Here is a 16325-nt window from a genome sequence, read left to right as displayed (position 1 = left end):
CCCCCCCCCCCCCCCACACACACACACTCCTCCCTCTCACCCCCACCCCCAAGGCTTCCTATATCCGACCATCTGTGCCCAATAAATCGTTAGATAAGTGCCCGTTTTATGCGATGTTGCCGATTTGTCATGTGAGCTCCTCGTCAGACTTGGAAATAAGCTTAAAAAGAAAAAAAACGAGAAGGAAGAGCCACAGTTGCTGAAGTTCACTCACGAGCACAGCTGTGCGCACTCGCGCGCACAACAATGGGATCAATGCGGGGGCACGTGCGAGTCGCGAGAGCCAGGCTGTCAGTGGCGGGTGATGACAATAGACCCCCGCTGCGGCGCGGCCCGCCGCGCACGAGACTGGCGGGCTTTTATTACGCCGTGGGACTGACTTTTATCAAGGAGCGTTCAGCCACTCTGCTGAGTTAGAAACTTAAGTTTCCATCCAGTTCATTAACAGACAGTCAAGACAACAATTAATAGTTTATCACAACACAAACAACAACAAATATAAAACACAAAACTCGGACAGCCTTAAGTGTCAGCTTTCCCGCAGTTCATTAGGTTTAAGCCTATGAAGTACCTGTGTCTCTATTAGTGCACCGGTCGATTCAATAATCAGATTGTTTTCCAGGGCGTGACGCTAAAAATGGAGGAAAACAATCGAGTGAGCGGGTGAACAACGCGCGCGCACCTGCTCTTTGCTCACCAAGCTGTCAGAATCACTTAAATGCGCGCACGAGGAGGAGCGTCTCCCAACTCCAGCACCGTGCCTGCCTGCTCTGAGTTTAATTAGGTGGAAAATTCCTAATCCAACCGACTAATGACGACACACTGAGGCAGCCCAGTTAACACACGGGACCACGAAGCGCAATGTAGCCGATTATTTTTTCCTCTATAGAGGTTCTGGCCGCTGTCGGTTAGAGAGTTTTGTTGTATCTGCACATGTTCGTTTGAATCCCGATTCAGCACTAACACTATTGTTTTCTTATTATTTATGTTTCTGTACGTTTTTTGCTGCTACTTCTGCATACTTTGTGCTATTTTAGCCATTTATATATGAAAACTTTCAGCTCATTCAGAAGACGGGCGCTATGATTATTGTTTGTTTTTGTAATAGTGATACTTTAAAGAATATATAGGCTATATACAAATACTTTCCACATGGAAATACATCTCTTCCATTCCTTCAAAAAAAAAAAATTAATCTTTGAAACTTGTCTCAGCAAAAGGGATCTATTTTTGTATTCTGATGCTACTTTTAGTTTTTAGCTACTATTCTGCTTCTTTAGCTTTTAGCTAGCCTTCTACTACTTTTAGTTTCTGTTCTGCTATTTTGAGCTTTTATCTCGTGTATTATTCCTTTTAGCTACTGTTCTGTTTATTTTAGCTAACAACTCAGTTTCAGCTTCTTCAGCAAATTTCACCGGTCGCCACTCAGCATTCACACTGTATTTATTTATTTTTTTGGCAGAAAATGCAGTTCCTCTAGTTGGGAGTGAGTTTATACATTTACTAAAAAGAAAGAGGAAGAAACAGTTTTGTTTTGATTGAATATGTCACTGTTTGTAACAAACAAACAAACATAAAACAAAGAAGTGGGATTTTTAACTTGTTCCATTTACGCACCAAGAGCAACACGATCTGAAGTGAGTTTGTCACCAGAGTAAGAGTCTAGATAATTTTTTTGACAGATTATATAAATTAGCTGATGATCAGCTTTTGTTTCAGGGTCAGAGGAGTCAGTAGCTGAGTAAAAACTGATTTCTGACCTGAAGGTTTTGGCACCGGATGCGCACTTTACCTGCGCGCTTTGCGGCCACGTTTTGTTTTTTGTTTTTCCTCTGAACGTTTTTTCTCTCGCTCTGTTTTTTGATTAATAAAGAAGGGGCCACATGTGCACCAGAGCGTGCGATCTCCCTTTTCCTAAATAAGAGTGAATCTCCTGGTCACGGGCCAGACACGCGCTTTTGGATAAGTTGGCTGTGGGTGGGGCTGCAGAGGGAGGCGCTTATCCAGCTAAAGGCAAAAACATCAGTCTGATCGGATCATTTGGAGATGAAAGTTGCCAGCGCGCTCATGGCTGTCTGAGGGGAGGGCGACACTTTTGAACACTGGAAGGTGCGCAAGAAAACCAACGCAGCTTTTCTAGATTTTTCTTTTTTCCTCTCTTTCCCTCAGTTGCAGTTTTTTTTTGTGAAGTTAGCTGAGTTTTACTGCTAGTTTACACGGAGCAAGCGCTGAATCCAAACAGGTGAGTTGGTGTTTTTTTTTTTCATTTTAACTGCAAGAAAAGTCAAACGAAAAAAAAAAGATAAAAAAAAATTGTGATGTTCTTTTTAAATATGAGCAACATCTGAGCAACTGCATGCACATTTACAAATTGGGTGAGCATACATTTCTGAAATCTGAGATTTATAAAAAAAAAAAAGTTAATTTAGAAGATTTTGAACAAAGTATAGTCTAAAACAGATGTCTTATGTTGGTGGATCTTATCAGGTCAGAGTTGAATGCGAAACGTTTGAATTCAGAAATTACAATAATCTGTCCCACATTTGCGCATTAGTGAGCAATAATTAGGACAGTTTTCAGAGAAACAAAAGCAGTTCCTCTGTCCCGGATTAATGTTTTAATTAATAACAATATAGTAACAATAATAACATTTATTCAGAATTTATGCAACTTTTTATTCTATATGTAAATATAAAACAAATTAATAATATTAGTGTAAAAAAAAATCATAGTCTGTATTGTCATAAAGACTATGTGGGCGGCTTGTCCGAATGTTTGCTGATTTGTATGTTGCCTATTTAATCTTTGAGTTTTATATGCTGTAAATCCTGTCATGTCCCAGATTGGCAGCCAGGCAGCAGGGAGCAAAAACTCACCTCTCATCCTAAAGAAACATGTTTTCTTTAATATCAAAATATTACACGTTATATTACAATGTAATTACAAGCTTTAATTCAGGTCTTTCATTTGAGAGGCAGTGGCTCAGAGAGCTGTCCACTCTGCAGGTGCTGAAGGAGCTTTCATTCTGGAGGCTTTTACATGTTTTCATGTGTGATCAGTCAGTTTAAAACACAATATAAGTGTTCAGACCTACATGCATTAAACCCTGAATGAAGTACAAATAACAGACATTATGTGCCGTTCTCCTTCAGATCAAAATGATGACCAGGCCTTTTGGGAAGAGCGGGGATGTGAGTGAGCTGGTGAGCTCCCTCAGTTGGCTGGAGGAGGATGGCAGCTCTCAGGACGGAGACGAAAGCCCAGAGATGAGGATTCGCCATGGCCTGACGGTTGGGGCCCGGATCCACTCCTTCACAGAACTTGGGAGCGAGGACATGGAGGAGGAAGAGGAGGAGGAGGAGGAGGAGGAGGAGGAGGATGACGAGGAGGAGGAGGCTGGACCAAATGGAGAAAGAGGTCCCAAAAGGAGAGGCCCCAAGAAGAAGAAGATGACTAAAGCCAGACAGGAAAGGTTCCGTGCCCGGAGGATTAAGGCCAACGCCAGAGAACGTTCTCGTATGCACGGGCTGAACAACGCTCTGGACAACCTGCGCAGGGTCATGCCATGCTACTCCAAAACACAGAAACTGTCCAAGATTGAAACTCTGCGGCTCGCCCGCAACTACATCTGGGCTCTGTCGGAGGTGCTGGAAAACGGTCAGTCCCCGGAGAGCCACGGGTTTGTGGAGATGCTGTGTAAAGGTCTGTCTCAGCCCACCAGTAACCTTGTTGCTGGGTGCCTGCAGCTTGGACCCTCTCCACTAATTCTGAACAAACTGGAGGACAATTGTGGGGGCCCCGGAGTGGCTAATGGGGTGACCGGACATCCCCTCAGCTATCCATCCCCAGGCCTTCCCAGCCCACCTTATGGCTCCCTGGAGGCGTCCCATCACCTTCACATGAAGGGACTGAAAGGGCCCGTGTACGACAACTCCTCCCCTAATGAGTGCAGCAGCGGCAGCCCTCCGTACGACGGGCCCCTCACGCCCCCCCTCAGCATCAGCAGTAACTTTGCCCTGAAGCAAGAGCCTTCTCCACATGAATCAGAGAGGAACTACACGGCCCATTCTGCCCACCATGGCCACTACCTCTCATCCCACCATTACCCGTCTTCCACGCCCGGCAGCTTATCAGGGGGACCTCAGTCTCACCCAGTCTTTCAGGCTTCTCGTTACGAGCTGCCCCTGGATGTGACCTTTGACTCCTTTGGCCCTTCTCACCTGGTCACATCGCAGATAGGCACCATGTAAAAGTGGCTGGGCTAATGTACAAACTGCTGTAAAAATGACGACCATTGTTCTGACTGTATAGAGAAAGTGGTTTAGATTTATGTTGTTGAGCACTCTGGGAGAGCAGTGAATGCTCAAAGAGGAAGAGACTCATCGTCTCAACTCAGTCTACCTGATGCAAACATGCACCCATTTACGATAAATTATTTATTCTTTTATGTTTTTTTATCACATATTGATATTTGGTTTCCAAAATTTTCTGAATGAGTTACCCTTTCAGTTGTAAAAGAGCAAAACTAAGGATTTATTGACCAAATCATTCATGTTTGAACACAAGAGCTTTGCAAACAGAAGAGTTTACCCAAAAGTCCCCAGGTTAAATTGTGCACTAAGGTTTACATTTAATGTACTGATTTAACGAAAGCAATACATTTATTTATATGTGTATTTAATATTTATTTTGATAATTTTACGTCATTTTTATTTGTTTTTCTCTCAGCACAGTTTTTGTTTCACTGTCTTCTTTGTTTGTTGCCATTCTCTGGTAGCTCTGCTGTATTTAAGCTATTTATTTGGAGATCTTTCAGGTACTTGTTCATTTTGTCACAATTTTTGTCAAATGTTCTGTTAATATTTTGCCATTTCGCACTTACTTGAATAAATATTCTTATATTATATGCTATTTCCATAGTAACAATGTGTGGCATGAATTATTTTCTTTGTTATATTGTCATCCCATTTCGATTTTTCATCAGCTGAGTGCTTAAATACTTGATATTTCCATTGGCAAGTATTTAAGTTTAGAATTATATACTTTTCAGCTAAACTTTTACTTCAAGTACCTATAATTAGAGAATAACTGTTTTCTTTATATTTTAACAAAAAAATCCCATCTTAAGTAAAACAAGTTTCAGTTTTTTGGGGGGGATTCTTTTATATAATGAACACAAATGCTGATCTTTGTTCCTTCCAGGCACATTTATTTTTAGAATTTGCATTAAGCTAAACAGCCTGTGAGTTTCTCGTTGATAAAAGATCTGGTGTAAGCAAAAACAAGTGCAAAAATTCAGCAACAAAAAGTAGTAAAAACTAAACTCTGCACTAAAGAAAGTGAATAATTTCACAGAAGCTAAAATGATGTCAAAATAAAACTGTAAATGATGAAAAAAGTGGAGGCTGATAGAGGGGGATTGTTGCAGGATGTGAGCATCTGTGTGTTGAGTCTGTGTATGATGTCATTTAAAGACTTGCTCTAAGGTTTTATTTGAGGTCAGGAGGGAGTCTGCTGTGGGGGGCCATGGGAAAAACAGCTCTGGGGAACAGGTGAACGAGTCACAGAGGCTTTTCTGACGTTCACTTTCTCTCACATGTGTCCCATTTTCCCATCAGGCTCATGCCAAAACACTGTGGGGCAAGAACTCGTTTTCAAATCAGTCATGCACATTTACTGAGAGCAGGAGAAGAATGGGATTTCTGCAGAAACACAGCACTATGAATGGTGTGCAAAATATAAAGAACCCTCCAGTCATTAATAATCCTTTCAGCTAAAATTTTAGCAAGTGTACATAACATTGGAAGTTCCCAACACATTTCTATCAGTCACCTAATAACAACAGGTTTAGTTTTGACTTTAATGATCACTCTGAAGGACATGATGGCTCTTGAAATAAACAAAGGACAGGGTGCAGAAATGGAGTGGTGAGAGTTAGTGATGGTGTGTACAAGTGTGTTTATCCTTGTGGACCTTTGGGACAATTGTATGAAGGAAAAAGGTGCTTTGGAGGCTGTTGTCTAAGAGGACCCCCCCTCCCCCTCCTCTTTTCAGCTACCTCTCCAAATGTTTGTCTTTTCCAGTTTTGGATAAAGTGCAGAAAGGCTACCGAAGAAAAGGGAAAGATTGTTTTAGTGGGCGCCACTGGTCTATTGTGAGCGCAGCCTGTTCTTTCTCTTGACCTATGACTTGTATTGTTGTTGGGATTCTTGTTCAGGGAGGGCAGACAGCTGGGGGAGCCGCGCTGGGGGGCGCTGATGGACAGCTGGGCCAGTTTGTGGGGAAAGAGATGAGAGAGAAGGATGAGAGCGGGGAGGAAAAAAACGAGCGTGCTGGAGAAAAACAGAAGGGGAGGAAAGAGAACGGCACAGAAGGCAGATGAGGTGACAGAGGTCCTCGCTCCTCATTCACGAGTTTGTCCTCCTCGCTCTTGTGCATCGGCCTTGGCACTGGAATGACACATAGCTATACAGACACACACTTGGCCTGTGAGAAAGTACTGGCGGAGTTATCTGGCGCGCACCCTCTTTGTTTTGTCGCTTTTTGTCACGACAAAAGTGGTTGGGGGTCAAAAAGGGAATTATTCTCTGGAGTCCAAATACATGAGTGGGTGGATATGGAAATAATCTCTGTAAATTGACTTTGGATACAAGATTACAAAACACAGGGACAAAGGAAACAGGGGATAATCAGTGATTGGAGCATGGCGGAGACTTTTTATTTACATTAGATAGTTTTAAAAAAAGTAGAAATACAGCCACAGTATGAGCTTTTAAAGTTGATGATTTCTATTTGAATTGTAGTTCATGGGTGCAAGGAATTAAATAAAAACGAGTTGCATCAACAATTCTTTATTGTCACCGCAGGTGAATGTGATGTTTTTTTCACTGTGGTGGGTGATATGCATTCTTTCAAAAAATGCAAGGTCTTTATTTCCTAAATGTTGTGGGCTATATTGCATTTCACAGTAACTACTATTAAGAGGAGTGTTGCTGGCAACATAAAACTATAAAATGATTTCTGGCAGATGAAACTGATGTCGCTGACAAAACAGGAAAATGACCTTTAATATAATAGTATTTTGTCAAAGTGTGTTGCATGAAGCTGATTCAATATTTTCTTTCATTCTCTCCTGCTCATATTTTATTTTCTGTGTTCAGCACCCCTAATCCACTGGCCAAACACGAGTGGCCTCTGCGAAAATGAAAAGTTTCGGATCTATAGGAGCTCGATGGAGGGATAAAGCATTGTGATTAAGACTGTATTAATGGGGCCATAGGAGGCTGGAAGGCTTTAATCAGTGTCTGTGTGCTGATAATCCCCCTGCCTTTAAGCTGAGGCAAACATAGTGAGTCTGCCCCTCCTCTTTAGGCTATGGCACACACACACACAGACACACACACAAACATACACACACACACAGGTCTCTGTGGGGTGCAAAGGGTTTTGGGTGCCCAGAATGAGAAACGGAGCACCACAAAACAGAAAGAAGCTAAACAAGCAGCTGGCTGAAGAAAGACAGAGATGATTAACAGAGACAGTGATGTTGGCAAAATCTCACATTTGAGAGGTCATTTCAGAATACACTTTAAAGTTGGTCACAGTTAATAAGATTTGAGACTGAGACATAACTTTATGGGTACAGGCTTGATTTATTTATGACATTCACAGCATTTACTAGGAACTTTTGAAAACTAGCATTAAAATCAAATTCAAGTCATTAAGTTTCAGTGAAATTTCATGACTTGAGGTTGGAAACTGCAAACACAACATATGGCAGGAAAAAAATTGTAAAATACAGTTAAACGGATAAATACCAAGACAGAAAACACAATTTACAAAAAATGTTCCTAAGAACAACAGACAACACATTTTAGAAAACATACAATTAAAAAACAAAAATGTAAAGAAGCAGCTCTGATGTAGAAAAACTAGAAAGAAATAAAAAACAAGGTGTAAAATAAAAAATAGCAAAATCTTATCAATTTGTAGTTTTTCAAGCAATTGTTGTTGCACTTTGTGAGACATTAATACAAGTTATAGAGTTCTGAATGTCATTACTTTTTCAGAAATTTTCCTGTCCCACCTCATTTTCTTTGTATCAGTTTTTCTTTTATTAAAAACTGTCATCTTTTCCTGAAATTCTGTATGCAATTTTGAACATTTACACCAGAACCAAAGATAGTGTCATATTAAAGAAAAAAAAAGATGATATAAAATATAACAGTTTGCTTTAGTTGAACCAGAAACAAATCAGAGCTGTGCACCGGAGAAGAGGAAAGAGAGCAGGTTCATTACCTCTGGAAGTGGGTGTGAAAGGTGACAATGGTGTGCATGAGCATAAGGGGTGGACCTTCCCCTCCCAGAGTTCTCTCGGAGTATTAGGGTGTAGGAGTTAAAGAGCTTCTAATGGGATCTGGATGCTGTCGTGTTTGCCATGGCCCCCCTCTGCACGCCCACTGCATTGTGGAAGTTTCTGGGCTTAGGGACACCACAATGGGCTGAGTGAAGGGACAGATGGAGGTCTCTTTGGAAGAAGGCACAAAAAAAAGGCCAAGGTAGGAGGGACGTGATGTCTGAGAGCAAGCACCAAATACACCCGACTGCAGGCACATTAGAGGTGGAGGACGGAAAAAAAAAGTTCATTAGGACTTTTGGGTTTCAGTATTCAGACAAAGAACAGTACAACTCTAAGTATTTTGTTTCCTGGAAATCGATCAGTATCCATGAGTCGGTTTAGTCCAAAATCACTTAATAGTTGAGGTTTTTCTGTCACCTGGCTCTCTCAAATTTCTGCACAAACTCCATAACAAGTGAATGAAGCCGAATGAGAATGGAGTTTAGCATTGGAAATACAGAAGTTTACATCTTTATGGCCAAGATTTTAGATACAGACCTGTTTGGATTTCGTATACAAAGAGTTATTTGAGAGGTCAAACGTTGATGTCATTTATTTAGGGAAGTGTATGCAGATCAGGGGGGGAGAGGGCGTCTGATAGATGCTGATGAGGAGATGAGGACAAGCACTGGAGGAGGGTAGAGGGAGGTTCTGCTTGTAGGAGCAACAGATGGGGTCTGATGGAGAGCTCAGGTTGTAAAGTTTCTGTTAGTAACATCTGTCCATCCATCTGCTACATTTTGTTGTTTACAGTTTGCGAGGCTAGAAATGATCAATTAGGAAACTGAGCTTGTTGATGTAAATCCTTCATAATTTACATCAGAGAATTACCAAATGGGCTTCATGATCAAAGTAAAAAAAAGTTTTCTGTTTGGTTTGTATTTATAACCACATGAACAGGCTTCTTACTGTGGTTCTTTAAAAATTCCCACAGTTTGCACAAATGGGCTCACCTATCGCATCTGTGCTGGTTTATTCTCTTCTTTCATTTTCTGGAGCACACATTGATAAGGGGATTGACACCGAATATGGATATAAATCCTGATTAAACTCACATGCAATTAATGTAAACAAGATTCTCATGAACGGTTGTCTATACCTAAAAATAGAAGTGACTATAACATTTGAGTCATTTAGAGCAGTGGTTCCCAAACGGTCAAGCAGGGGCTTGTGAACTAAATTGTTTAGTTTAAGTGTACAAACTTTGCAAAGTACCCAATACCTAAGTATAATCAAACCATTTTATTAAATGTAACACTGCTGTATTGATTAGAAACCATTAGGGTGAATATCATTTCTAATTTTGATTTCTGGAGAATCTTTGGAGGACCCTCTCTTTGTGTTTCATGACCCACAGTGGGGTCCCAACCCCAACTTTGGAAACCATCGTTTGAAATGTTTCACAACAGAATTAAAACAACAATCCAGAGTGTAATGCATAACAGTTTTATTAGAAATGTTACATCACTCAGGGGTAATTATTTTATTTTTTTTTTTTGTCTAAAAATATTCTTCCTTCAATTTGCTCTGCTGCGAGCGGATAAAAAAGAATTAAGCAGCTGATCTGGGCTCAGTGACCAGAGTGTTACATTAGACATTAATCCACGACAGTGGAAGGTTGGAGAAGATCTTTTAATCCTGCATGCCATTCATCCAGCCTTCCCATCAGAGACAGAAGAAAACTTGTTTCTGTCACATATAAAACTAAAATTTTAAAGCTCAGCGTTGGCAAACATTTTCTAAAACTCTTGTCCTCAAAATGCTTAACTAGTGCTGTGCAAGATGCTTTCTAAGATATTTGTTGCATGACCACCCTTTCTTGCAGTTTCCAAAGCGATCTGAACCATTCTGAAATGTTTCTTGCACCCCAGTCATCCTCTCGGGGTTAGACAAGTGTCCTGGCAAGCCCTCTCAGCACTGTCCCCCTATATGTAACAGATGTTACTGGGGCAACAGTTGGTATTGAAAAGGAGGGGCTTTGGGCCATCTGTCCAGGGTCAAGGTTTGAAAAGATGTGGCTGAGATGGTGGCACGTTCAGGAAAATGGTAAGTATTCTCGTCTGAAAAGAGGGAATATAGCACACATTGTAATCCTCCTCAATGCGGGCTTTCAGATCAGAGGACATTTGTGAAGGTTTGGAGTGAAAGATTGAAGCAGTCTGTAACATAATGTGGGACATAATGTGGGACATGGGGAAAGCTACAACTTAAGCTCTAAAGCACCATCTTGTGGTCAAAGACAGCGCTACAAAAAAGGTCAATTTGGCTCAAAACTTCATAGCTCTTTAAAATGCCATCACTTTATTATAAACTGTTAATCATACCTTTAAAAAGAGTTATTGCAATATTAAATTAAAAAAAGGCAACCATGAATCACATCGACTCCAACTGAGACTTTAGCCCTTCAAGAGTTTCGTCCACAAGGTCCCGCAAGTGAGCCATCTCCTTATGACAAACCTTCCTCTGCACGAAAAAGAAAGAACCACAGCTGTATTGTGCAAGCAATAAAATAAAATAAAACAAAAAAAAAATATCACTTAGGCAGTACACAAACTAACCATGAAGATCTTTAGTCTCTCTTTTTCCAGGTGAATAAATTCACACACAGTGAGCTCGGTGAAATCCTTCTTCAGTGATAGAAATCCACACTTCGGGGAGCGTTTTGCATGCTCAGACCTGGTCAGACAGTACAGCATGGAAGGAATGTGTCCAACACAAAACAATGATTAAAAGCTCATTATTCTTTAAAGGAATGCATACTGCATCTCCACCTTTCATACCAAAGTTTAAACCAAGATCCTATGAGAAATGTGTTTTAGCAGTTTGCCAGATCTTGAAATGTGATTTGTTAGCTCTTGGAATACATGTTGGGATGACTCTAAGCTATTAGCATTTTAGATTGTAGCCCCATATCTGAAAAACTGACTTGAGCTGTAGTCATTTTTGTAGTCTCTAGTGGCCATCTTGAATCAAGTTGACCTCAAAAGTTATTCAGTAGATGCATATCCAATGAATACTTTCAGAGAGTTTTGTTAAAATTTGTCAACTGGTTCATTAGATATTTTGTTAACATGACAAACACAAACATCACCTGCAAGATATAATAGAAAAAAAAAAAAAGATGCTCAGAAACTGAGTTTTTCTTACCAGGGATCGTCATCTGGCTCCCAGCCCTCCAGCTCGATCAGGCAGAAGAAACAACAGGCAACATCAGGTTCATTCTCACTGGGACAGTGGACGAACCCAGCCGTGGCCATCTGCAGAGACAGGCAGCAACAGGAGCACGCTGGAATCCTTTTTCTTAATGATCATCGGAAACAAAATGCAACAGGATTAGTTCCACCGGTCAGGATGAAAGGGAGATCTCCCTCTGGCTTTTAGCGGGGTTACGAGCTGGTAACATGACAAGTGTCAGCAGCTCGTTCATTATGAGACAACTATGGTTCAGTGGGAAATGTCTGCTTGCTGGACAACTGAGGAAACCGGCACCTGTTTTACTATAAAACAGAAGCAGTAAATGTCTAGGAAAGGTTGTACTGTAATATGTAAACAAAGATTAGGTAAGCTTATATTTTACATTATATTGATCAATTTGACAGATTTCTTTTTTATTAAAAAGGGATAATCTAGTCATTTGTGAAGTGATCTGTCAAAATCAATAGTATATTATTAATGGTGACATCAGTGACAGAGCATGATATAAAAAGGCAGAAGTTATTGTCCAGGCTAGGCTAATGATAACTAACTAAAAGAGAGGCCATTTTTACTGCTTGTCAGACTTACTAGACGTGCTGATCGCACCACCTGATCAGCACTTCTAGCCATCCATCCATTCTCTTCTGCTTATCCGGGGTCGGGTCGCGGGGGCAGCAGCCTAAGCAGGGAGACCCAGACTTCCCTCTCCCCAGCCACTTGGGCCAGCTCCTCCGGGGGAATCTCAAGGCGTTCCCAGGCCAGCCGAGAAACATAGTCTCTCCAGCGTGTCCTGGGTCTTCCTCTGGGCCTCCTCCCGGTGGGACGTGCCCAGAACACCTCACCAGGGAGGCGTCCAGGAGGCATCCTCACCAGATGCCCGAGCCACCTCAACTGGCTCCTCTCGACGTGGAGAGGAACACACTCTACCCCACTTCTAGCCAGTTTAAAATTTTACCCAATTCCCAGTTGACGAACACATTCAGCACCAATGGCATATGTACATTTATGGATGCATTTATGTCCTTATGTGGGCGCTGTTCAGCTAAGAAAACAGTGACAAGCTATACAAATGGCGACATACAAGAGTATAGCACTTTCATATTAGCCAATGTAGCGTTCTTTCACTAGTATATTATATATAGTATAGTAGTATATTACTTTTGAGAAAGCTTTCTTTTATAATCCTGAAAAACAATTTAAAAAGGGACCCTTGTTTAGCTAGCCATTGGCCTGGATGAAGACTTCTGCTCTTTTTTCGATGTTCCTGGAGACATCAGGTGTGACAGATGTCACAGCTGGTACTACTGAAAACCATTTCACAGAACATCACTTCAAAAATGTCTAGAAAATCCCCTAGACGAAAAAAAGGAAACTGACACACAATTTTATCAGCAGCAATATGGAGTTCAGCATTTTGCCCAGAGGGATCTCAGCATGAGGTATTAAGAAGCAAAATATCAGATCCCTGGTGGGATGACCACTCTTTGCCTGAACCACGATGACAGGTCTGTCAAAATGTATTTCTCAGTGTTTGTGTGGTTTCCTGACGCAGCCGAGCTTACAGTAATTATTTTATGTCACACAGTGTTCTGGTTTTGATTAAGGACATAGAAGCCCTGCCAAGATGATTAAACATAATTATTTTTCTTAAAAACCATTATGCCACTTCACAATGTGAAGCACCGAGACTTCGCAACAAGAAAAGAAAGCCTCTGTGGCACAGTGGTCCTTCATTTCCCTACCTACCTTTGCAGGTGTGCAGTTGCATTCATCTTTAAACGGCCAGTCTGCAAAGCTTTGCTCCCGCATGTACTGATGATACATTTTGTCAAATGTTAAAAACCTGGTGTTCAGCACAATTATGCTTGCCATATTTTTGAGCAGACACTGGCTCCCAGTGTCGGTATTATTGTGGATATACGATGGCAGCTTGTGCTGCCCTGTGCACTTCCACAGATGTTCCCACTTTGGGCTGATTAAACTCTGCTGGAGTTCAGCGAATGAAGAGATCCGATGAGAACATGAGCTGCCCAGACTGCATCATCCGAGAGCTCTGTGAGGCTCAATCTGATAAAAGTGGGAAATACGACTTGCTTTATTTTGAAAATACACTAATTAAGGTGAACATTCACAATAGTTCCTGCTATCCACAATAATCACCTGTTAGAGATCATTTTTAATACACAATAACCATATTAATTTGATCAAATTCAAAACATATACTCAAGCGGTCACTCCTACAATTCTTTAGAATACTGCAGCCACTCCTTAACTTTTAAATTTGACAATTTCATTTTTTATAAAAAACATTTTCACTTCAGTTTTTACTGTTTGATTGACTTCAGCAAACAAAAATGTCTATAACTCAATAGATTTTACAGGTATTGAGATAAAATTTGGTGTTGGAATTATGAAGAGTGAGCCTCAACTTATATTTTGAGCAATAACTAATTGTAAATAGTAATTATTGGATTTACATCGAGAAATGATTTACTTCAGGAGTCAACCCAATTTAAGATGGTCACCGCAACCAGCCGACCACAGAAAACACAAAAATGTCTTTAACTCAGACCGTTCTACAGATGTTAAGTTAGATTTTAGTGTGGTAGTAGCTCAGAATCATCCCCAACACATACTTTGAGCACTACACATTGTACAAGATTTTTGCCAAAAAAAATGCTAGACCTTTTATTTATACTTGATTTAGAATATTTATCAGTTTGGATTCATAAAATACTGTCACCCTGTTTTTTTTTATTTTTGCTTCAGAGGTTAGTGTGGCTCCCCCTGCTTGTGAAACGAGGTTCAATGTCAAATCTGAGACAAATCTGTGAAAACACACTGCATGTTGTAACTGATACAGAAATTTCATTCTCAGCTGAAGATAAAATGAAGCTTTAAATGTTGAACTTGGCAAATCAAAGCTGCACCTCTGGTATTCAACTAGAAGGTTTGAAGTTGACTAAAAAACTCCCTCTTCACAAACAACTTTAAAAAAAATATCCAGTAATTAGTATAAAACGGACTTGGAAGAAATAAGTTACAGCTGTTAGTTGTTAATTTTAGCATTTTTTTTAGTGTAACATTTACCATTTTGTTTATTACAGTGGGAAACAGAGACACTCCTGGTTTGCAGCGTGTCTCTGAAACATTATCCCTCGGGCCCCTGAGTGCTGAAATGTGCTTACAGCTGTACCCTGCCGTCTTTTCCCCCTTCTAACCTTATCTTCTTGCAGACAGCCTGGAGAGGAACAAGCTCCCAGCTTTGGAAAGCTGAGAGCTTCTGGTTGTTACACTGAGCGTGTGTCACACTTTTATAGCTGCCAGCACTCTGAGAGGTGATGCTGTGTAAGGGCTAATTGAACAGCAGGTTTGGAGTCAGTTGGCCATATTCTGGGGTCACGCTGTTATTTTCTCCGTGTGTGTGTGATGGGTGACTGCTTATTGCTGGAGGATAGCATTTACTTCTGATTTTTTGCATGTCTGTGTGTGTCAGACAGAAATTTCCCCATAGGTTTAAAGCTTTCTCTTTTTTTTCATTTTAAACATACATATTGTGAGAATTTCAGGATTATTTAAGAAAATCCACTAATGGCCCAACTGTCACAAAGAATACTTTTGCAACCACTTTGACTTTGCTTCACGCCTAAAAAAAAAACCCTTTTAACTCCCCCTCTCCCGCTCTTCTAGCCTCCCTGTTACAGCAATAAGTATTTCTACTCTTTCCTTCCTCTGACATAATTGCTCTCAGTTATTAGGGTCTGAGATAAGCTGCTGGAATCTCCTGCTCTAGGTTTGTTTTCACACAGAGCTGACACTGAGAGGGAGGGAGAGAGGGAGGGAGGAGGTGTGATGTTGAGAGGTGGATGGGAGGTGACAGAAGCAACGTGCACACAGTTTTTATCTCCACATGTTTTTTTCACATAGCTATGGTAACTGCTGCTTCAGTGTGTGCCGCTCTTGAACTCTTTCAGATGAATAAGAATTTAGGAGTTCTTCTTTCACCTGAAGAGCTGTGACTACTTTCATGGTGGAAGGATTTAAATACAGTTTCGTTGTGAGAGCGGGAGGGTCGGAGGTGTAGCCAATGTGGAGCACAGGTAAGAGATGAACCTTTACAACTGTAATCTGATATTCTGTGTGTGTGCTCATGTGCAAGTTTTCATTTATACTAATCTTTGCTTATACACTCCCTTGTAGCACATGCGGTATGTTATGTGTATGTGTGTGTGACGCTGGACTCTAAAGGGGGAAATAAGGACTTGTATCGACTGGCAAGACAGAGGGATCAGGCTGGAAAGGATGTGCAGCAGGTTAGGTTTGTTAAAGATGGAAATGGTAATGTTCTAACAAGCGAAGGGAGTATGATGGGAAGATGGAAGGAGTACTTTGAGGAGCTAATGAATAAGGAGAATGAAAGAGAAAGAGGAGTAGAGGTCATAGAAACTGTGAACCGGGGAGTGGAAAAGATTAGTGAGGATGAAGTTTGGAAAGCTTTGAAGAGGATGATGAAGGGGAAGGTAGTTGGACCTGATGACATACCAGTGGAGGTACGGAAATGTCCAGGAGAGATGGCAGTGAGGGTTTCGACTCGATAATTCAATAGCATTTTTGAGAATAAGGAAATGCCTGAGGAATGGAGGAGAAGTGTACTGATGGAGAAGTACAGAGAGGGTCAGAAAGAACTTCATTGTGTTTTTGTGGATTTATGACAGGGTGCCGAGGGAGGAGC

General features: G+C 41.0%; 3 protein-coding genes across 5 annotated transcripts in view; 2 read left to right on the top strand and 1 right to left on the bottom strand.

The window, feature by feature from the left end:
* Nucleotides 1–2010: 2010 nt before the first annotated feature.
* On the top strand, nt 2011–4911 carry neurod4 (neuronal differentiation 4). The gene is made up of 2 exons (XM_017430890.3): nt 2011–2242; nt 3153–4911. The coding sequence occupies exon 2, from the start codon at nt 3159–3161 to the stop codon at nt 4248–4250; it is 1092 nt and encodes a 363-aa protein (XP_017286379.1). The 5' UTR covers nt 2011–2242; nt 3153–3158; the 3' UTR covers nt 4251–4911.
* Nucleotides 4912–9830: 4919 nt separating this feature from the next.
* The window catches only part of birc5b (baculoviral IAP repeat containing 5b), a 43945-nt gene continuing 37450 nt past the window's right edge, over nt 9831–16325 (bottom strand). The window contains exons 1-5 of one of the 3 annotated variants that reach the window (XM_025009282.2): nt 13340–13552; nt 11546–11655; nt 10957–11074; nt 10723–10861; nt 9831–10458 (exon numbers count right to left, since the gene is read on the bottom strand). In XM_025009282.2, coding sequence (XP_024865050.1) covers nt 10772–10861; nt 10957–11074; nt 11546–11655; nt 13340–13465 — 444 coding nt within the window. In that variant the 5' untranslated portion in view covers nt 13466–13552 and the 3' untranslated portion in view covers nt 9831–10458; nt 10723–10771. Of the gene's footprint in view, nt 10459–10672; nt 10862–10956; nt 11075–11545; nt 11699–13339; nt 13553–16325 lie in introns of those variants that run through there. The other 2 variants (XM_025009284.2, XM_025009283.2) reach the window with 2 other exon arrangements.
* znf385a (zinc finger protein 385A) overlaps nt 15539–16325 on the top strand; it is a 66769-nt gene continuing 65982 nt past the window's right edge. Inside the window, exon 1 of the mRNA XM_017430962.3 lies at nt 15539–15693. Within this exon, the coding sequence (XP_017286451.1) occupies nt 15681–15693 (13 nt within the window). The 5' untranslated portion in view covers nt 15539–15680. The remainder of the gene's footprint in view (nt 15694–16325) is intronic.

Source organism: Kryptolebias marmoratus, linkage group LG8, assembly GCF_001649575.2.
Source record: "Kryptolebias marmoratus isolate JLee-2015 linkage group LG8, ASM164957v2, whole genome shotgun sequence".
In the NCBI taxonomy this organism is placed as follows: domain Eukaryota; kingdom Metazoa; phylum Chordata; class Actinopteri; order Cyprinodontiformes; family Rivulidae; genus Kryptolebias; species Kryptolebias marmoratus.
Note: the sequence above shows the minus strand (reverse complement) of the source record. Positions and strands in the feature narration are given on the sequence as shown.

Excerpts from the sequence above, each read along its gene's own strand:
- neurod4 (XM_017430890.3), top strand. The coding sequence starts at position 3,159 with ATGATGACCAGGCCTTTTGGGAAGAGCGGGGATGTGAGTGAGCTGGTG.